Source organism: Pagrus major, chromosome 17 (assembly GCF_040436345.1).
Source record: "Pagrus major chromosome 17, Pma_NU_1.0".
Classification (NCBI taxonomy): Eukaryota; Metazoa; Chordata; class Actinopteri; order Spariformes; family Sparidae; genus Pagrus; species Pagrus major.
In genome coordinates, this window is record NC_133231.1 from 10,672,473 (window position 1) to 10,695,336 (window position 22,864).

Below are 22,864 nucleotides of genomic sequence, written 5' to 3' on the forward strand. Positions count from 1 at the left end.
TGTGTAACTAAGGTTAGTCAGGAAGTTCATGTCACTCACAGGATTTTACAGGGTGCCATTGTGTTACATTTGGCTTTTCGCTCAATACAGGATGAAATGATACAGGGTTATCATGTAGAGCAGGTTAATGATATCATCACAGGAAACTGAATTCAACTTTGTTGAAGTGTGAGAAGACCTCAGTCTGAACTTGTTCTAAGAGCCTGTGTGAATCAGCATTTGCAAAAGAAAAAAGGTAAAGACATGATTTGCCCTGACAAAGTGTCAGCCTGGGTGGTTTAATGACATTTTAAGAACTTCATCTGAATATCCCATTGAGCCTAATGGGGGATACATCCTCTCCCCCTGGAGCTAAAGTCCTGTCTCTGTGGGAACCGCCTGATAGCAGGTAGACTTTGCCCTGAAGGGGAACTAACACTACAGTAAGAGCAGCGGGACAGACTCCTGGCCGTCACAGACGAGGTAAGACACATTATAATGGATCCGGGCTGTAATTAATTGATTTATGTGAACAGACCTAAGTCAAACAGCGATTGATCGCTTGTTAAACACTTGAAAAACACAGTGGGTACTTTTGTCTGTGTTTTATTTATCACATCTCTGAGGTGATGTTTTGAACCTTTCTGGCTGTGTATGCAGACAGAAGTGAAGTCCACCTCAGGTCATTCAAGTATTTGAGAATATGTTTAAACATATTATCACTTTGTTCTGTCTGTTCATGGGTTTTAGTTTTGGGAAGTTGGGAATTGGAGCCAAAAGTCAAAATGTGTATGTAAGTGGCAGATGATTTATGTCTGCCATGAGTTCAAAAGTCATTACTTATTACTGATATTACAGGAAGTGTATGATGTTATTTATTAAACCATAGATAGACAGATTTGCATGCAGTGCTGACGTGTGTTTGATACTGTAACAGTATGTGGTCTCTGTGTAGTCATCACTTTACAGCAGTTGTATATCACACAGAGCTGGTCAATGTGCGTGGCTAATTATGCCCTCATTTCTTTAACGATTGATGCAACACCAGGAACATTTCAGATTAATTCATTCCTCTTATATTCTCACTATATATAAAATAGAATCCATGAGTCCGTCTGTCCTCCTTGATGACAACTGAATTTCCACTGAGATCAATTAACCACAACCTATTTGGCCATTAAATATACATACAGTGCTATTAGATGGAGGGCTTAAGGCCATAATTATGGATGTTAGTCATGAATGGCTCTCAGCGTTCGTGTGATGCACCATTTTGTAATTACCCATTTATTTGTTCCCCACTGACATTGCCCCATTTGCCAATTTAACTCACTGATGAAAGCGCTGACGCATTCGTGCCTCAGCCATGGCCTCAACTTACCTGTAACTCTGATGTGTTTTCTCTGTCAGTTTTGTGCCTCAGTTGATGAAAAGATCCGCCAACTTTTGCTGGAATGGACCAGACTAATGGCAGCAGCATGGATGGTTATGGACCTCGCCCTCCTCCATACAGTCCTCAGGAATATGGAAACAGTCCATACACAGGGATGAGCTATCAGGTTAGTAGCAAAATTCAAACCTTTGTGGTAGGCTCACAGTAGAAAAGGAAATGAGTTGGTAAAACCATGTTTTTTTCCTATTAACTTTGGATTGAATGACTATTTGTATTTGCCAAACTCATACACTACCAACCTTTGATCATCATAAAACATTCTCAAAACAAAGCGCTGTTTGCACATTTAATTACACACGGCTGATTGATTTTCTTTTAATTAATGCACTTCAAAAAGAAAACTCGGAACACTATTCATGATTTGTTGTTCATGAGTAGAATTTCCTCAGTGTTGTTTGATCTACATGTGTTGTTGTTGGTTTGGACGAACCAGGTAGGGAAGGGGAACGTTGCAGTGGTCTCCCCTCCTGCCACCTACGATAACATGGTCCATCCTGAGGAAATGGCAGCAGCAGGAGGCCACGAGCAGTATGGTCAAGCTCCACCTGACTACTCTCATGGCTTAGAGGATAATTGCTTCAGTGACGCTGCCGTACGAAGAGGTAAAGGGCTAGACCCATCGAGGAATGGGCAGAGGGAGAAACAGAAAGCAGAACAGAAAGCGAGAGAAGCTAATATGTCTTTTGTTTGCATGGTCAGAGCTGAAAAAGGATGAGTGATATTTACTCCCTCGTTTGCTTTGCAGTGTTTTCTTGAGATTGATTTGAAATTGAAAGTTGTTTCCTGATCTTTGCTGTACCCTGCCTCAGCTTTTCACCTCCCACGCAACACAGCTCATATTAAATGAGAGGATGAAATGTGGGTTTGATGAAAACAGAGCCATTTTGAAATGCAAAAACAATCCTACCTGCCTCTCTGCTTCGCTTTCTTTTTAGTTGTTGTTGTTGTTGTCTAGCTTTCTACTGTGTGTCTATTTTTTTTCTTTCTTTCTGAAAAGGTTTCATAAGGAAAGTCTACTTGACCTTGATGATTCAGCTCCTGGTGACTTTCGGGATCATCTGCGCTTTTCTTTACTGGTGAGGCAGCATTACACAAGGGAACACCCTGCAAAAAGAGATTAATCCAAGTCAGGCACCTATCTATCTATCTATCTACATTTAATGTTGTCAGCGTTGTAAGAGCACCCAACATCACACAGGAGCACAAGTAGCATATTTCTCCCCACAGAAACTTTGAGCATGCAACCTGGCATAGCTCGAATCATCATAAATATGTGAAGTGAGACAAGATGGTAGAGAATAAAAGTGCATTTCTGCCGCATAATATTTTTGCTTGCAGTAGCTTGAAAGCTTATGTTTTGTATAATGGATGTGGTAGAACACTGCTCCAGTCATTTCTTTTCATAAATCGTATTCAGCTCCCATGTGCACAATGCCCTGCCCTCTGTTAATATTTAATAAAATCATTCTACTGCCTCTATCACATAAATGGTGCCCTTATTAAACACTCCCCTCCCTTTTTCTTTTCAAATAACAGGAAGACTCTCCGGAGATGGACATGGGAAAACTACTGGTTCAGCTACACCATGATGTAAGCTATCAAAAACAGTCAGATTGTCGTGGTGATACACACATTTGTTATTTTAATCAGTTTTACCCCTGCAGATCTCCTCTGAATCCGAATCCAAGAAACTGCCAGCTGCACTGTGCATAAATAACGCACTCACTCAGTGAATTCACATAGTGAAAACTTTTTTCTGTTTATAGCCTGTTTATTTGCTATTTACGATACACTCTATATTCTCTGTGAAATAGGGCGGTGGTGGTGGTGCTCATCTTGGTCCTGTCCTGCTGCGACAACATCCGTCGTCGAGTCCCCCTCAATTTCATCACCCTGGGCCTGTTTGTGAGTAGACGCAGTACCAGCCAGGCATCAAATTAAACCCCCACCTCAGCTGCTCTATTTCACTGTTTTTTGTGTCATGTATTTACTTTCGATTTGTCTCTCCCTCTCTGTCTCAGACTGTAGCAGAGGGCCTGATGCTTGGCTCTGTGTCAGCGTGAGTTTCCAAGGATGAATCCCCACCTGATGCTGACTCATTTGCACAATAATAACCCTATTTGATCCATATCTGATAGCATGTTGGATGTCAGCGATGAAGCCATCAAACCTGATAAGATGTTATCATTGCTGGTTTACCAAATTAAAAAGGGGGTGTTCGGCCGAAGATAAATCAGAAGCATCACAAATAGTTTAAAAACCAATTTCTCTGCAGCAGGGCCTGTGTAAACACAAGCTACCTTTTCCATCTGTGAGACATTTCTTTTTAGCAGCTTGTCACTGTGACAGAAAAAGACATCAGTTGAAGGCCTCACTATCAATAATACATTCAAATTATCATATTTATAGGACATTGCCTTAACTGAAGCTGCACTGTAACTGATATGAACATAGGCAATACATTATGCAATGCACTTCCAAAGGGGGGTCCCTGCCATCACTCGACTTGAGACACATTATACAGACTATTAAATAAAAATGTACCACATTTCTTATAAGAAAGTAATGTTTCCCTTTTAGGATACAACACAACCCTACTGCTCATGTATGCACTCTGCCTGCTGACTGGTTAGACATGATGCTGTGGCGTGCCATTCCCTCTGCATAACTGTTTGATATTTCTGTCTGCAGGTACTATGATGCCGAAGCAGTTATGTGGGCTGTGGGGGCAACAGCGGTGGTGTCCTTCGCCTTGACTCTGTTTGCAATGCAGTCAAAGGTGAGATCTGTCACACACTCTGAGCTCAATCTGCAGGGCAGCCAAAAGGGAAATTTCATAAACTGCAGTGACTTTGCCGTGCAGTCAGTGCTAAATGTCCATCTACTGAGCTGTGTTTCCTGTGCAGTCAAAGGAAAAGTGTTAAGCTGAGCTGTGGCCCAGGTTTTCTTGTGCAGTGGATGCAATTTGCAGTCACCAGCAAAGGTTTAAAAACTCAGATGAATTTGCTTTCCAGGCAAAACTATGATTAGTGCTGAGATCAGTGTATTTGTCAATCAAGTTAATTCCTTGTGTCCAGTGGTGGGACAGAGTTAAACCTCCGGGCTGTTCTCATAAATCTGGGTTCTGAAATGGCCTTGAGCCTTTTGTCATTTGCTAAATTCCCCCTCTTCCTCTTTTTGGATGTCCCCTTCACCATGAACCGTCTAATAAGGCAAACACGCTCTGAGATTAATCTTTGAAAGGTCTCTTTCGCTGACACACTGGGAGACATAACGATCGTCCAGCAGGATATTTTTTAATATTGAAAAGGTAATTTCTTTTGCATTTTGTGCAGGAGCATGCACACAGGTAAAAAAAAAAAAAAAAAAAGAAAATCGAATTGACTTGCATCCCTGATCTTTCACCAAAAGCCAAATCTAAAAATTACAATAATAACTGAACAACTCTGGTATACCAAAGGGGACCCTGAAGATGTTTCTCCACCAAGATTGTTTCCATTTTATTTTATGTTGTGAACAAAGCTTATTAATATTTTACAGTGATGTCACTTGGCTTATATAACAGCTTATGCTTGTGTAAGTGACATTTAAGAGTTGCAACGTTTTATTAGCGGGAGTCAACGTGCACAAGTGAAGAGACCTTTTGAGAATCTCTTCATTGGTAGTTTGGCATGCTGCTTCAATAAAAGGCTCATATTAAGAAGAAAAGTAATCACACAGTCAGTGGGGCAAAAAATTAGACAAGTGAAACAGATGTAGGCCAAATTCAAATTGCATTCAGAGTCCCTCTTAATTGCCTTTAAATGCAGTTTGGCATTTCACAAATTTTGCCACCTAATGCATCTGAAGGAGCTGATTTTTTTCTCCTGCTTAGAGTGGATGAACCTGGCAGGCATGTGTTAAATGATTATCTGGAGAATATATCTATAATGCTCTCTGCTCATGTAATGTGTTGAAAGGATGCTTAAAGAGCCCGCATATAGAGGGGAATAAATAGAAAAAGTGTCCTCATTTAATTTTTCATCTGATGACTTCATCCTGCAGATTTCAGCCCGTCTTGCTCTGCAGTTGCAGGCTGTGTGCAGAGAGTTTTAGTCACTGTGATATACGTAAATGTCATACAGACTGCCTTGGATGTGTAGCTCACTCCTCCTCAGGTGATCAGTGTTAGTGATTCTCTATAGCAACTGCCATCTTTTTGCTGTCTATTTGAAAAGGGCACACAGGCCAAAAGGCCACGTCCCCACCCTTTCTCTGTGCCTGCGTTGCTGCTTGTTGATTAATTATCCAGCATCATTATATCCAGAATCGTTAGGCTTTTCTTGTGTGTTGAACTGCAATATGTCTTCATCATTAAGCAATCTGCAGCATCTCACAGCACAGCTGCAATGCAGACGACCTTGAGCGCCCTGGCTTTTATGAGTATAAATGAGAGATACTGTTTTCTGTTTGAGAGGCTTGTCACATTCACCGTCTCTCACTCTTCTCCCCCCACCCCTATCTTGCACCAGTGGGACTTCACCGCAAAAAGTGGGAGCCTGTGGGTGTTTGCCTGGACCCTCTTTTCGTTTGCACTGCTTTGTGCAATTCTCCGATCGCAGGTAGACGAAGGAGCGGCTGTGTTTACACCTTGTGTTTGCAGTGAGAGCATGTTTGAAATGAATTGCTGTGGTATGCAGTTAGAGGCAGACAGTTCATAAGCATCAGAGCTTTTATCATCAGGATGTGCTGCCACTGACCTGTGTACTGAGCAGACTGTAAAGAAGAGTGCGTATACTCTCAACTCTCTCAGGAGTTGCACTGATCTGATGCATTTAAATGTACACTGCTGTCTACTGTGGCGGCTGACAGTATAAGTATCCCATTGATTTCAAAGTGCTATTTATACATAACCACGTCTGACCTGAATCAGGGAATAAACACTGCTTTCTGAAAGCATATTGTCTGCACCCATTATCGCCCTTTACTATCATATTTTCCCCACAAAACAACTAAAAAGGATTAAGTACGCTTGCTTTTTCAGCAACTGAGATAAAGGATGAGGCTGAGTTATTGTGTCCGCAGGAAGCACACAGTATCTTTTTAAGATAGAAAATAAGAAACACTTCATTGTAAGTGATGAAACAGTATTTTTAAGTGGAAGTTTTCCATTTGTGGAAAATCACAAATCAGTATAAAGTCGGTTATGTTGCTGAATGCCTCTCCTGATTTTGTGTCTCTGATTCTTTCAACAGTATGCTTACATCACATACGCCTGCCTGGGAACCTTGCTGTTTTCTTTAGTAAGTACACTTAAACTTTAATGACAGAATATGGTTTTCTGGAACGCAGGTTGAATTGAAAAAAAGACTGATAATAACCTTTTAAAATGAAAGAAACCATCACTGAAAGAAGGTGTAATGTCAAGATCCCAGGGTCGAGCAGCTTCGTTCCAGTGTCTGTCACAGTAGTTAGTGTACGGAGAGACTCTGATGTCCTCGTGCCCTTTAATTTCAATTATGCACCGCTTAACAGCAGTAGGCTTCATTTTCACAGCCACCTCTCTGCGTGCCTTTGGCATTAACAGCAAATGTTGTGACCCATCCCGTCAGCCGGTGGAACAAACTGCGACTGCACACAGAGCCGAACAGGCTGTCAGCGGCAAGTCACAACTTATTTTCAGCTGCAACAACTCTGACTACACGATTATTTACATGGCCTGTTTATCAGCACAGTCCCTCCTCTCTCTCAACGATAAGAAACACTGCCTGTGATTTCTTTCAGACAGATTCTTGTAACCGGCTCTCTGTCTCTTTCATCACACTAACACGCTGCGTTCAGATGTCAGTGTTGAAGCATCTCATCACTCTTTCTCTCTGTCTCTCTGCAGTATTTGGTGTTTGATACCCAGCTCATCCTGGGTGGAAAACACAGGAAGTATGAGATCTCTCCCGAGGAATATGTGTTCGCTGCTCTCAACCTGTATTTGGACATTGTCTCCCTGTTCCTCCTCCTGCTGCAGCTCATCGGCCTCTGCCGCTAACACTAAACACTGATGACAGGCCCACCTACAGAAAGACTGTAACTCCTCTGACACACAATATCAAACAGTTTAGTACATCATGTATCTCAATTCTCAACCCACTGTTTAGTACTTTGGATGTCATATTTAAATAAGCAGAGATGACTGTGATGAGTCCAAAATACAGTTTTGTTTTTATTGTCAGACATCAGGGTTAATGTTATGAACTGTAATTTGCTGTGTGCAAAATGTTTTGTTTTTTTCCTGAAGGATGCTTAATTTGATATTTTCATACTGCATTTGCATGTATTTCTACCTAAAGTCATGTGCTGAAGATATGATTCTATTAATATGCTGCTTGAGCTTTACATTACTGTTAGTTTCAGTATTGTGTAGCAAGAAACTGAAACTCAAAAAGACAGTTCACTCCAAAATCCAAAACACATATTTTTCTTCTTATCTGTAGTGCTGCTGTTCATCCATCTAGGTTGTTTCAGTGTGAGTTGCTGAGTTTTGGAGATATCAGCTGTAGAGGTGTTTGTATCTCTTGAATATAATGGAACCAGATGGCATTCAGCTTGTGGCGCTCAAAGCACCATAATACTTTTGAAAAACTCAACAGCAATGTCTCTTTACAAAAATTATGACCCAGTTACTCAAGATAATCCACAGACTGTGAGCAGTTTCATGGTGGAACTATTTTCTTTCTTACTGAACTACACCTGCAAACTGCATCACTGCACCAAGGGAGACATGCAGACGTACTCATGGACACGAGGCATTTGCTCGTGACAGCTTGGAATGTAAACAGTGTCTCTGACTGAGCTGGCGTTAACTAGCTTAGTTAGTTAGCCTCTAATTTTTGGGCTAACTGTCCCTTCAAAAGCAAACAGGAATTGTCGAATTATTTAGCTAAACTACATGTAATGTCATCACGGCTCAAAGAAGTTCAGGCATCTTGTGATCTGTGCCACATTTAAAAGTTTTAACAGTCACTCCCATAAAACCAGGCATGATTTCTTTGCTCAGGACGTGGGTGTCTCAATAAAAAACAATAAAAAACAAACACATTAAAACTCAACACATAGTTTATTGGCATCACACATCAAACATGTTTCATATAAAGAGGGAATGTATCAAGTATAGACTATGAAAGTGCAAATAGCATTTCAAGGATTAGTTGCTTTACAATAGAAAATCTCAATGAGTTAAAAAAATGTTATATGCCGTTTTAAAATAAATCACCTGGACATTAGAGGTGAAATACAAAGGAAGTACAAATTCCATTTAGACTTCTACCCATTTCATGCACAGCAAACTGTAACACAAAAAAGGGAAACACATGTTATCTCCTCTGTTCAACCCACTTACATTAACCAAGCTCCACTAACCATATGGCACTCAGTTTTACAACTTCAAGACACTTTTCAAAGCAATCACTATCTTTAGGTTTAATGTGGATCTACATGTCTGCTAGAAAAAAAGTAATTAACTTCAGTCAGACATTAGTCTGTACAAAAACATTAAGTTTTAAGGGTAAGACACTAATCAATGTGTTTCATTTCAAACTGATTATTCACAATCCATTTTCTTTAATGGATCTGATCTATTTCAAATAAATACCTACTTTATATTGCAACTTTCCTCCATTTTAGTGTCTTCAGGTAAGGTACGTGATACACATATAGTAGGTCAACTCGTTCCAAAGTCAATATAGTGATCTTAGTTTCTAAACCACAGAAAAATCAGCTGTTTAAAATGTAGGGCATGAAGCCCCTCTGCACATAAAAATCAGAAATAAAACCTTTTTTCAAAATATTTGGGGATCAAGAGCAAGACATTAACCGTCATCTGTTATGCCAAATCATAGCAAATCAGTGTTAACCATTAACATAGCACTACTAGAACCAACAGAAAGCCTCATGCTACAAACATTTTGATGGGAAAAAAAATCAAGATCTCATGTTTGCACACTTTATGAGAGAAAAAACTTTAAGGTAACAGGTGTTTGTTTTGTTTACACTATAAATACTGTGTAATTAGCACTCAGAAAAATGTGTGAAAAAGAATTAAATAACGGTGATTCACATAAAGGCACTGTATCTCTAACTGTGTAGAGAACTGTTTCAAAGACATGGGCTCCCCATGTCTTTGAGATGCAACACACATTCATGAATTCTCCATGCATTTTATACCCTGCAGCCCGGGACATCTGCAGAGCTCCAAGAAGGCTTTGCTTATATTACACTTGAACAGAACCCAGAGATAAATTACAGTGACTTGGGCTTGATTAATGAATTCACCACAGTCTGGAAGTGATTGCCTGATTATTTCTTTCACTGGCCTTCCCTGCAGTGTATAAACAAGACTACTCACTGTCTACTTTATCTGTCAAGCTCCATATTCAGCTGCAGTATTCAAACATTACTTTAAGCGAGCTACAATGGAATTCAGAATAAACTGAACTGAAGGACACTAAGCAGCCCCTCTGGGCCTGTCAGCGTTTGTCTTTTGAGAAGATCAGACGACGTTTCCCATTGAAAGTGTGTTCGGATTGAGGCTTTGAGATGAATAAGAATTGTCAACTCAAATTTGAAATGTTTTCCAGCAGGCCACCAACTTTTCATTCGAATGATTTATCTCAATTGTTTTGTGTGAATGTTTCACATAATAAAGTAGACAACCATTATGGTCTTGGACTACAGATTTACACAGCACACTAGTGAGAGCTGAAAATATCACTCAGCCGCAACCTCGGATAAAAATATGGCTCGCGATGTTCACATTTAAGTTCAGCTGAGTTGTTGAGATTGTAATAAGTAGGCACAATTTGCTTCGAAGAATCCACTTGGTGACTGCAAATTGTGCTTTTGCTAGTCAGTGTTTGGCACCTATAAAGTAGGCAGATTTGGACAGGAGCGAGGAACTATTTCCCTGCCTGTACCTCACAGATTCAATATTGGAGCAAAATATTAATCTGCTCATATGTACAGCTGAAAAATATCCTTTAAACCTGATTCAGACACATACAGTAGGCTTTTACTCCAGTGGAAAAAATATATATATACCTGCACTACGTTAAGTCTCTAAATCTCTTATTTTCTTTAAATTTGATTTCAGAAAGAGCATAAGAGCAACGTATTCCTATTTATATCAGCACAGAATCACTGTATGAAATACGTAATGTAGGAAAATTGTTATCGAATGTAATCTCTCCTTCAGTTAGTGCTTTCTTTGCAGGAGGGCTGGTCGTTGGGGGGCTGACACCACAGTAAACGCAGGAGACCCATCTAACTGCAGTGCTAGACTAAGCTAAGAGTCTAAATACTTCTTCCCCCACTTTCCAATGAACACATTCTTCATTCTGTATACATTCCACCTGAATAGCTAATTCCTCAATTCTATTTCATTTGCAATCTCTAGTGTTTTTTTTTTTGGCCTTTCCAAAATAGCTTCTTCCAATCTCAGCCAATCACTTCATACCAAGTGCACTTGGTCCTCCCACTCAGACGAGCTAGTGCTGGGCAGCTGGTCGGATATGGAGTCACATTGCGGAGTGTCGACACGGCAGACCTTCAAGCCCCCCCGCTCAGTTTGTTCTCCACTTGCGTCGAGGGTGTAAGGTCGCGGCATGGTGTCCAGCCCCACTAGATCTAACTGGGTTGGCCTCTCTGCGACAGCACACTCCTTCTCCTCCATGTCACTCAGTCTCTGAGAGCAGAAAGCCATGTCTGCCATCACTTCCTGAGGTTTCCTGTTTTCAGGTAGGACGACCCCGCCTTTCTCGTCATCCTGCAGGCACCCACCTCCACCTGCATGGAATGCACCAAGGTTGTAGTCTGTGTCAGAAGAGGTTGAGGGGACCAGGGTGATACCTTGAGGATTCATGTCGTGGAACCAAGCCATAATGTTGCCCAGCAGGTTTGCATTTGCTGCTAAAGCAGAGGATGAGGAGGGGTCATGGCTGCCACATGTGGTCGAATCTATTGTATCACTGGAGGAAGAGAAGAGGCCTGTCGATGAGTTGCTGCCGCCTGGAGCCACTGGTATTGGCACAGAAGCCCTGTAGGCCCGGTGGTGACTTTCACAGTGCTGTACAGAGGCAGTAACACCAGTGACAGCAGAGTACTGGCTGCTGATGTTGGTGTTGCCAAGTCTAGCCAAGTTATCTCCCAGCTCCAGCAGTTCTGAGCTGCTTAGGGAGGCTCTGGGGAGGACCTCTACACCTGGAGCACTCTGTTCAAGGCGGGAAGGCAGGGAGGTGCCGATAGCGCCGAGCGAAGCTTCATTAGCAAGGACGTCATGGCTGGACCCACTTCCTGCCATCCCTGAGTCCTGGAGTGACAGCTGGATGGCCAGTAGTATGTTAGGGTCATCGTCATCCAGAGAACCCAGACCCTGCGAGGCAATAGAGAAGACACAGTGTCAGTGGTGCAGGATAAGCAAACATTATCCAGTTACAGACAACAAGAAGTTACACACCAGCCATTCAAGTCCAACCTGTACGAGCTACATGTATTGGCAAGGAAAGTAAAAGCAGCAGCAGGATAGAGCTGCAGATGTAGACATGCTGTGGCAGACATGGAAAAAATTGGCTGCTGCTGTTTTGACACTTGTGCCACCTGCAGGCCATGGCTGTTTTTTGTTTGTTTTTTTAAATAGCTGGTGTGTTTCTGTTTGTTGTGTCTGGGATTTGTATAAAAAAAATGTCAAAAACAATATTAAATAAAATAACAGTGTTTTAGTTTGTCTTTTAGTACTTTAAGAATCTGTCAGTTGGATTCTGTGGCCTCCTGACCTCTGACTAAATCTTCTGTTTTTTGTCTAACTTATGCAACTTACAATAGGAAGTAATTTATTAGACTTTTACAAATGTTCTCTTGAGATTGCCTTTAGAAAAACCAAAACAAAAGTAAAGTACATTTCTGTTAACCACATCATTATCAAGCCACAGTGAGTATAGGAAAAGAAAGCCTTGCAGAAATCACTTTGGCTAAATTAATGCTGCACTTTTTTATATTGTCTGAAAAGTTTCAAAAGCTGAAAACCTTGGGTTGAGATGAAAATAGTACTGTTCACTCACCATTAGATGACCATGTCTACGTCCACTTCCAACATCCTGAGTATCTTTACAGAGAAAGAATTGGACAAAAACACCCACAATCAAAATACTGCCATTAGACTGAATCACTTGAATAGCAATTTAATCCATTGATAATTACCACTTTTACGAACATCCACTCCATTTTAGTGAATACTGCTAAATGATAAAGTAACAGCAACCTGAAAGAGTATGGGCCTTCAGCGTCTTCCCTGGAAATTCATAATTTTAGTATCTGAAATCAATTAATCCTTCTTGGCACAACAGAACCTATTACCTGGCTTCAAAACTGCAAACTATGTCAATCCTTCACTCAACACAGCCAAATCTTAAGCAGCTGACTGATGGATGAGACTGATGGATTGGAAATATTGGCTCGTTGAACTTGAGCACTCGTGATTTTCTCAAGTTTTGGCCAGGACCCTAATTTGGGTTCTGTACAACTCAGTGTATCAAAAAGTGAGATTGGGATGACTGGATCAATGTAGTTTAATTTAATGGATATGTATTATTTTATCATAGATTAGCAAACTCTAATTGCACTAGAATACTGTACACTGCATTAACATTTAATTTTTTATGTACATCAACCATGTTCATTGCATCCATCAAGTGCCTTCATATACAGCTAATAAAGGCTTACCAACTTAAAAACAATTAATTATAAATTAATAAACAAACAAATAACGTTTCACATGAGACTACCGAGTCCACCATTGAGAAAAAAGTTCCCTTTGGTCCCTGTACAAGAGTCCTGTATGTCCACTGCAGTACCTGAGGTGCTGTCGCTGGGGTCATCAGGATCAGGTGTGTTGCTACGGAGACTGGACATGTCGCCTCGCCTCCGCTGCCTGTGTCTCCGTCTGTACTGGAACTCTGCGTACTCCTTCAGACAGCCACAAAAAAACATTTTAAAAACTCACACGTCATTAATCAACACTCCTGCAGTTAGAAAGTGCCCAACTCTCATCAACATGTACAAGATTTATTTATTATCATAAGATTGTATAGAAAAAATTACTTTGTAGTCCCTTGATGTTACTATTAAAAGAGAAATTATATAAATTGATTAATAATTACTAAGTAATAAAAATAAAACTTTTAAGTTTTAGCTGTCTGACCAGAAAAAAAGTTTACCAGGCTACTTTTGTAAAGTTTGATTCAAGAAGTAAAGCAAAAGTTTGCTTCAAATGTGGTCTGAGTCTTCTGTTCCAGGAAAGATCAGCACCTAGAGACAGATTCAAACCCTTTCATCTCCAGACCAAGCTTTATTCATTAGCCTTCAGTATAGACTGAATCTAAGCAGAGCACACACTCACTGGAAGGGAATTAGAAAAGAAGCAACATGAAGATTGTGGATCAGATGTTTGAAAATACTACGTGTGTTTGCCCGACTAATCTCAAAAGCAATCAGAATGCCTTATCAAACGTGAAAGTGATGCAATTAAAAAGTCAAGTCAATTAAATATTTATTTACTGGCAGGTTTTAAAAACAGGCTTCAGAAAAATTCAAAGAGGTTATGTTATTATGGGTATGAAATGATGTAACTAGTCTAAAAGCAGTCTGCATTGCAGGTAGTGAGAGCATGCAGTATATCTATTATTATTGTGACAAACAACGAAACTCTAATTTGATATTTCTGTCACGTCGTGACTCAGGGGAGTTCAAACAGAATCAATTAACACACTGTGTTTCACACAGCGTGTCTAAATGAAATTACCAAAAAAAGCACTAAAGTTTAGTAGGTGTGTACGCATATACACATGTCTGTAATTATAGGATATCTATGGATAACTGATTGTGAGTGACAGTTCCTTGTACTGATTTACCGATGTTGATATTATGATATATATCAAGAGATAGAGAGATTAGATCATTATATTCCAATGACATCATGACATTTTGCCTAATTAAGTCATCAATGAAGTTTTACAGGAAGTGTATACCTTGTTTAGGCATACACAACATTCAAACTGTGAAGAATATAATGTATGTGTCTGTCTTCTTAGTTCATTAAGAACCAGGCTGGTGTTAGTTTGGAAAAAATAATTCTACAAAGTAAGAATCATAGTTTTGGGGGACTATACTTCTACTTGGTGCAAACTGAGTGTAACTTTCAATCCCGCTGCAGACCTAGAGCTTGTGATGCATGGCTACTCTAGACTTTGGTTGGAGACCAACATGAAAAGGTTACATCCACTGAAATCGCACATCTGCACATCAATACCTCGGGAAGTAGTCAAACTGCATTCTCCATTCAGTCATGCATTAGAAAAGGAATTGAGTCACATTCATATAATCAAAAGCCTGCCACCCAAACTCTCTTTCATGTTTCCACTGCTCTAAAAATAGCCCACTATGAAGTGATCTGCAGGCATTGTAAGAACCAGGGAGCAGACCATCTGTAGCTGTGCCTGCGAGGCAGTGTCATCAGGCTTTGATTATTACTATGGCTTCCCCATTAACTACTGCAGCTGAGAGACAGAGGCTCTTAATTAGGGGACAAAAATAAAAACCTAGGTTTTTAGAATGGCATCTGGTGGCAACATTTGCTGTGAATATTCTCATAGATGCATGTCCCAAAATAAACTGTTGCAAACAATAGACTCTTTCAAGCTTGTTGGTAATTTAAATTCTGACGGAGGAAAAGAGGGCAGAGTTGAGATAAGCATCTCACCTGAGGTTCACAATGATAATTTGTTCTTTTGAAGAGCCGGGTCTTTGTAGCGTGCGCCTAGCTTAATTAAATCTTTCCTTGAGGCTTGTATACTTGAGAGGTTGTGTGTGCTTCAGTTGGCTTTTCTACAGCATTTGTCTGAATTATCAATAATGTTATAGCACAGTGTATTAAACAAACGGATACACATTAAGGTCTGACAGAGATGATATTTGTAATTACTTCCAATTAAGACCAACAGTGTGGCAAAAACACAAGCTTCCATTCATTTCCTAGGTGGAACAGCAGAGAGGAGTCTTTCCAGTGTGTTCAGACTGGCGACGAGTGAGAGAGAAGATAACCTGTAACATTGTCATGAGGCATCATATTTTATAATCTGCACACAACAGAGGATCTGCCTGGATCATGTAGGAACTGGTTTCTGTAGTACTTGAAGTAGTTCATACAAGATAATGGCACATTTTATGGTTAGCGGAATACTAAATTAGAGTCTTCTGCCGACAACTTACCAAGTTAGGTATGCTAGCTAGGTCGGCTGCTGCTTTTAAACTGGAAATGCGTAATAAAAATTTAAAAAATAAACACACTGGTTCCAGGTTTGGATAAAACAAATACTCCGTGGGGTCGTTTACTCAGTAAACCTGAAGTAAATAAAAGCTTTACCTGACTCACTGCATGGTGATGAGCAGGAGGATAAGGATTTTGAGGTTCATTTATCAAACTGGCAGACTGATGTTGTCATTTGTTTTCCTGTCAATAGGGAAATGTCTGCTTTATGCTGGTAAAAGGTGTGCACAATAGCTCAGGAGGCTTAAGTTTGATCTCAGATTTGCATAATTGTGTCGTGTTTTTAACACTTTAGAAGGTCGCAGCAGTAAGGAGCCTAAGGAATGTTTTGAGATGAAAAGCCTGCATGTGTAAAAACTGCTGCAGTACACTAAACAGTAATGGAAACTTAGAGTAGTAACTGTAGCGCATTGACTTATGTACCTCTACTGAATGCATGCATCAAGTTATGCCGAAAAAGGAGGCAGGTCGATAATCAAACCATTATGTGCTCGACAGTTTTATGACTGTAAAAGTTAACTACAAGCGCCTGTTGCTAATGCATAATGATCGGGAGCAACCTGCTTAGGTGTTTGCCAGAGAACTGTGCTTTAAATCATTCCAACTGGGTACACAGAGGGACGCTGAACCATCTGGCCTGCTCCACTGTGTTGAATAACACGGTGATCTTTGGGTCATCATGGTTTGTCAGTGCTGTTACGCTGCCAAATAAAACCAGCAAGGATTTAGATATACACACTGGCTTTATAAAAGAGGGTATAATGTGGGGATGCATCATTTAATTATATAATAATCAGGATTTAAGTTTTTGCAATCAATTAAACCTGATTAGATGTCATATTAACAGAGGAGTACCAGCATCAGTGCATCAAACCAGACACTCTCTTTTAACAGATAAAAGTCCGCCTATTCACAGATACCAGCTTCAAACACACTGATTAACCACTTTTAGCCTCAACTATGGATGATTGCTGGTGAGTGCTGCAAATATAAATGTGACAGAACGTTTTAGTCCATCCATTTGTCAGCGTGCTGTGGTAGGACTGTTATTATCGAGTGCATTTTTATTTGAGACAAATTTATATGGGTTTCATTATATTTAACAATTCATCTTTATTTAACAGTATCCTTTTTATCGATTTATAATCAAGATTTATCAAATCACATGTAAAAAATGAAGGCTGTTTGTGTCAATTTTGAAGTGCAATTAAAATGTTTTGTTTGTGAAAATTCACCCTTGTTTATGAATATTTGGTATTCAATTGTGATTATTTAAGCCAAAACTCCTCCAATCTGTTCAGATGATTTCACAGAAAGTAAGATCCTGAATATAAATATATGCATTTGAGTTAAAATCTGATAGTCAGGCTATAATTTACAGTGTCAAAAAACACATGCAGATTTTGTATTAGTGTGGGGTTCAAACAGCACAGTTGACATTTTAACTGACAAGCTTCCACTAAAAACTAATGAAGGCTTGTTCTCTTACCTCGGGCGATGCAAAGCCTAAATATTCCCAGTCCCACGTTCCGCCAGCAAAACTGCAAAAAAGGAAATGACAGCGATTTTGTCAGTATGAGAATGTCATCAATCGCTGAATTATGATAGCTAGTGAGTCACTCTTGATTATTTCAAACAGTTCTGTTGCACTCTTTAATTTGTAAGAAACACACTGACACAGGTCTGTAAGGTTACCTGCGCCTGGGGGCCTCAGGAGAGTCATTGGGGGCCACTCCCCTGGCTACTGAGGCCAGGAACTCCTGTCTCTTCTGCTGCACCAGACACGCAGCACGAATGATCTTGTGCCGTGGCGTCCGCAGATAAGGCCGGTTCACCTTTTGTGCTAGGTCCTCAGTCACCATCTCCAAGTCCGTCTGAGGACAGAAAGACAGCTGGCTGAGTGATTTTTCATTTTTTTAGGAAACTCGGTAAGGAATACCGAATTTCAGGTTTATATTTTCTCTTCAACTGTCTCATAAAACGATCTGTTCAAAAACTGGGATGTTCAAGGAGAAAGGGATTTTAGAAGAAGTCCTACAAGTGAACTGCTTTCAGGGCTACTGTGTATGTATCTACTTTAAAAATTTATTTGTTTTACACACCTTTAAGAAGGCCCTTATGTAAGACCTATGTGAGCCTTGCTCATTCATTTTACAGGATTTAAAAGGCCAAGACAGCAGGTAAGTACATTCTTTGTCTATACCAGTGATCATAAATTATAAAACAATAGATCTTTAACTAAAAGCTGAGGTGTGCAGGTACAACTGGGGCAGACGGTGAAGATCATGAGGTAAAAAGCTTTAGTCCCATCTCTCTAATGTCCCATAATAGACTGGCTGCTGTGAACATTTGTCCTTTTTCTTAATAGTTGAACTGAAACCTGCATAAGCTCGTAGATCTCTTTCTTTGTGCTTTTGGGCTCCAAAAAGAAGCCATAAGGATAAGAGCACTTGAGGATGCGGCGAGTCTTTAGTAGTTCGAGGACCGCATCTTCAATAAATGTAGTGTCAGGTGGGCCTCCTTCCCCTGGGAGAGAGAGAGAGAGATAGCAAAAGTGAGCGTCTGCTTTACTTTTGAAGAATACATAATTTCATTCAGCCTAAATTACCTGGAAAATCTCTCCCTAACAGCTTATGAGGGTAAAACAACTTTTGGATACAAGGTGAGAGTCATGCTTAAATTATGATCTGAGCTTTTGAATACAAAAAAAAAAACCCAACTCATTCAGATCTGCCTCATAATACACGTGACTAAAGAAGACCTGTCTGCAAACATACTGTGTAAACTTTTAATTGAGCCAGACTCATAAACACTGAGTTATGGACATATCCATTTCTCTGTCAGCTGGCACACACCCAGTGGTGTTAGTAACAGCACTGCAATCAGAATCCACTGAAATTTAAACTGAGTGTTGTGTATCACAACAAACTTAAACAGGTTGTAATTGCCTGTACAGATGGGGCTTTGAAGGACTCAAGACAAGCTTATTAACAAAGCACAGCTTTCTCCTAGCTTAGACATGCCTGCTGAATACCAACTAAACCATACCTTGCACTGTTGTAAAAACAATATTAGAACCATTGTGTTTTATTTCCCCCCTGCCAACTTCCAAAAGCTCAATTTCAGAGGACTAGATTAAGATGTGTCTGAATGTGTAATAAAGATTGACACCGTTACGGCAGACTGCACTCACGTCCACTCAGAGCTCGACTGAGCTGCTCCATCTTCTCTTTGGCTGTTTTTAACAGGCGCTGCTCCAGCTATTGTGAGGGAAGACAGAAGCCGTGAGGTTTTATTGTTGAGTAAAAACGTCTTGTGAAGACCTGCCCAACCAAATAATGAAGTTGATGCCAGAATATGAAGCTAAATAAATTAAAAAAGGAGGTTTGGGTTTATGAGGTTGTGTGCCAGTCATGCACTAGATGACAGGTTCCCACTGGTTACATCCATGACTGTTTGTACACTATGCAAAGCAGACATCAGTGGAGGGCAAAGCCAGGTCTGTTTACCTTATAGCTGTGCTCATGGTTCTTGAAGCGTGTGTAGTAGTGCATGAAACGGTCAAGTTCCTGAAAGCTCTTGTGCTTCTTCTCTGCCTGCAAAACCGTGATGAGACACAAGTCACAGTCAATAAACTCCTGAGCATGGTGTCCCCCCACACCGGAGAGTGTAGGTACTCTGGTTGAGGGCAGTTAAAGTAAGTAAGTGAGTCGTACCACAGGTGAAATCAGTGTGACTGGGAGGAATGTGAGTAAAAACTGAGAATAGACTTCTTTTCACCTCTGATGAAGGAAGATGGAATTGACTGTGGATGGCTCCACGGTCAAGTGTCTAAGCTCTAAGTGGTTTTCCATCTTGCTTACGTAGGCTCCAAAGCCCTTTCGTGTTAAGGGTGTATATGCACAGAAACTTAAGTACTGTTCTCAGCTGTTTGCATATGTGTGTATGTTTAGATCAACATACTAATACAGTTCTATAATACATACTAATGTTTCAATAAGTTGTGAATGCTGGTGGTTTGTTACACCATCGTCCTTGTTTTTGCACCTTTAAATGTGAAAATAAAGAATGAGAAGGAGTGTGGGCTTGTTGAAAAATATCGAGGGCTGAAGAGATAAGCCCCAAGCTGATTGGACCCTGCCAATTTTAATAAGATTTTACTTATTGGGCGATGAGACAAAATGTTCCAATCAACTGTATGAACATCCTAATGATTCTGCTAAATGTGTTGAAAGGAAATCCTCTCATTTCACACATCAAAGTGTATTTACACATCTTAGGGAGTACTACTGCTTATGTGACAAAAGATGTACTTGGTCCTTAGAGAGAGATGTTGCTGTTTAATCGGCTGATCTGTGTGTGTGTGTGTGTGTGTGTGTGTGTGTGTGTGTGTGTGTGTGTGTGTGTGTGTGTGTGTGTGTGTGTGTGTGTGTCTACCTCTTCAGTCATCTCCTTTGACTGCTCCTCTACCTGCTGGATGACCTCGTAGCGGGTGCAGCGATAATAGCCTCCTGTTGATGAGCTGTGCTTTTTCCACTCCTCCAGACAGATCCAGCAAAAGTCATACTTGCACTAGACGGAGAGAACAGAAGGATTAGACTTAAATATGCTCCGGTCAGTGGCAACATAATTTCTATCATTTCAAAGGACATTTCATTGACTAACATTCATTTCCTGAGCCTTACCCTAACCCTTACCATAGCTTTGTCTTAACCTAACCTGACCCTAGCCCACGTCCTCACCCTAAAATGTAACCATTTACGTTATGGGGACTTACGTTTTGTCCCCAGAAGGTAGGCGAGTCCCCACAATGCGACAGTGTCAACAAGTTTAGGTCCCCACACCATGAGTAATACATACAATTATTCACAACAGATGACGTGGTGTAAGATGTAATATTCTCTGGCATGGACCTGTAAGGATGTGAAAGTATCTGGAAAAGATCAGCAAGTTGTATTTAAAGATCTGTTTGTTTATCCTTTCAACTGCTCTCACCATCTTAACAGAAACATAATTACTGGTGAATGATATATTTAAGAGTCCTTAAACCTAGGCCTCAAGACACACTTATCTTCAAGTTGTCTCAATCTCAGTCTTCTTTTTCTCTTTTTTTTCTTCTACAAATGACAGAGTTATAAAGAAGTGAACCTAGAGAATTCTTGTAGTTGTAGCTGCCACTAGAAGGCATTCAGAAAACACTTGAGATAAGCAAGTCCCATTGGGTATTGTAGAACAAAACAACAAAACTCTACAGCCACTCCAATCCACAGCCTATTTAGGTGTAAGTGATTTCTCTCTCTGTGACACATAGTACTTCTGTGGGTGACAAGTTAGCAGGAGCAACACAAAACCCTACAGGCTAAGACCTCAGTTGTCCTAAACACACCATGCCTACATGACACTTCAGAAAAATCAATACAAAATGAAAGAGTGGGAGGGAGAATGAATGGAAGAACAGAGACACAAAAAGACAGCGTGTGAATTGGAGAGACTTAAGATAAAAAGTGTGAAGCCAGACCGGAGGGAAGGAAATGGCAGCGAAAAGACAAAGAGATGTTCCTTGGCAACACTGAGTCCTGTGTTTCCAAGCAACAGAGGTAAACCCATTTCTTACCAGGTCATAACAGGTCAAGAGGCTGAGCCCTCGGTGGCCTCTCAGCTTGTGAAAGCTGCCCCATTCAACCCAAACTAATCTCCATCTCTAGTCAGCCTGTTTAACCAGGATGGAGACAGTGAGAGTGCTGTCACGGAGACAGAAGGAGCCTAGTTGAGCTCCTTTCATGGCCTGCCCTCCAGCAACAGAGACACTTGTCAGGCAACATGACTCTTATGTGATTATCAGTCTCACACTCCCCGTCCACCACTGACTGTCTCAATCACCTCTGCATTACTCTCGCTTGTCCATCTCAATAAGACAGAGGCCTCTGACTAACTGCAGGGCTTATTGGCTGTTTGATGGATTGTTTATGAGCATGACAGCATCATAACCGCCTCTTGTAAAATAACCTTTTATAATGATAGCAAAGCTAGGCTGAGAGCAGCTTGAATGTGATTAGACATTTTCACCTTCACTATTACATTATAACACCTTTGTGACGGATACCCTCCTCAGAACAAGAGTACTTACTTATTCTGCTCAAGTGTAGAGCGCATGTTATCAGACATTTAACAAAACAGTTGTGTCGTACTCATTAAATCATAAATATCAGTTGGGTTCAAGGTGGAAATTATAAAAAAAAAAATATTAAAAATTTCCCAACAGTGAACTACCATAAGCAAATTAGGCAAACGTGTTGTGAGATATTTAAAAGTTAAATATGGCGAAACATCACAAGAATCCAAAATACAGCTACAACACAACAAAAGCTGTTCGACAGAAAACAATTTAATTAGCCACTATCTTAGATCTTTTGTTCCATAAGGCTTCTGAAGTTTAAAGGCAGCTGTTTTTCTTTGAGTCACAACAACCATCTGTGTGTTTTCTAAAATGTGACCCACAGCTTCCCTTTTCAAGTTAAAACAGTCAAACACTCAATCCTCTGGGAAACGTTGATGGCTGGAGGACTCGGGGGCTCATCAGAACTATCAGAATTCACCCAGTGAAGGACCAAAGTGTTGCTTTTAGATGGTGATCAGTGCAAATTGGATGCTTTATTATGTTAATATGCTTGATGGTGTTTACAGTGTACTTTATATAAAGACAGACTTAATTGTCCTCGCTTTTTCACACTGAGGACAGAACATAGCAATACTTGTCAATCATTGCAGTATGTCAATCTTGTAAGCTTTTTTTAGACACTTACACACACCCCAATTCCCATCCTTTGGCTGACAAATAATGGAAATATTAAAGAAAATTATATTTTAAAAAAGGCTTCTCTGGTGCCAAAAATAGTAGCACTTCACCACCTCTTGGCTGAAGTGGAAATACACTGTCTGGAAAAATAAGTATTTAAACATAAGGCACCCGATATATCTTTCCTGTCTTAATAAAACAATTTCTTAAGCTACTTACAGGTTCTAAATATAATTTAGCACCTTTAACTTATAAAAATCTTTGTGCTGCGCTCTAAATTTATTATGAT

At 40.3% G+C, this 22,864-nt stretch overlaps 2 protein-coding genes across 2 annotated transcripts in view; one reads left to right on the top strand and one right to left on the bottom strand.

Annotated features, from left to right (window-relative positions):
• Positions 1–362: 362 nt before the first annotated feature.
• Positions 363–10,122, top strand: LOC141011965 (protein lifeguard 1). Its single transcript, XM_073485329.1, has 11 exons — positions 363–462; positions 1,390–1,538; positions 1,866–2,034; positions 2,430–2,508; positions 2,969–3,022; positions 3,247–3,337; positions 3,454–3,491; positions 4,124–4,211; positions 5,944–6,033; positions 6,667–6,714; positions 7,302–10,122. Exons 2-11 carry the CDS (start codon positions 1,434–1,436, stop codon positions 7,452–7,454), a joined length of 915 nt encoding a protein of 304 aa, XP_073341430.1. The 5' UTR covers positions 363–462; positions 1,390–1,433; the 3' UTR covers positions 7,455–10,122.
• LOC141011964 (ankyrin repeat and IBR domain-containing protein 1-like) overlaps positions 8,504–22,864 on the bottom strand; it is a 32,378-nt gene continuing 18,017 nt past the window's right edge. Inside the window, exons 12-20 of the mRNA XM_073485328.1 lie at positions 20,217–20,351; positions 19,289–19,375; positions 18,973–19,039; positions 18,160–18,305; positions 17,475–17,653; positions 17,269–17,320; positions 13,309–13,420; positions 12,517–12,560; positions 8,504–11,831 (exon numbers count right to left, since the gene is read on the bottom strand). Coding sequence (XP_073341429.1) covers positions 10,911–11,831; positions 12,517–12,560; positions 13,309–13,420; positions 17,269–17,320; positions 17,475–17,653; positions 18,160–18,305; positions 18,973–19,039; positions 19,289–19,375; positions 20,217–20,351 — 1,743 coding nt within the window. The 3' untranslated portion in view covers positions 8,504–10,910. The remainder of the gene's footprint in view (positions 11,832–12,516; positions 12,561–13,308; positions 13,421–17,268; positions 17,321–17,474; positions 17,654–18,159; positions 18,306–18,972; positions 19,040–19,288; positions 19,376–20,216; positions 20,352–22,864) is intronic.

What these genes read in the sequence shown, in the direction of transcription:
- LOC141011965 (XM_073485329.1), top strand. Translation starts at nt 1,434, where the DNA reads ATGGACCAGACTAATGGCAGCAGCATGGATGGTTATGGACCTCGCCCT. An exon ending in TCATCACCCTGGGCCTGTTT is followed by an intron (nt 3,338 to 3,453) that starts GTGAGTAGACGC and finishes TCTCTGTCTCAG; the next exon opens with ACTGTAGCAGAGGGCCTGAT. An exon ending in TGTTTGCAATGCAGTCAAAG is followed by an intron (nt 4,212 to 5,943) that starts GTGAGATCTGTC and finishes ATCTTGCACCAG; the next exon opens with TGGGACTTCACCGCAAAAAG.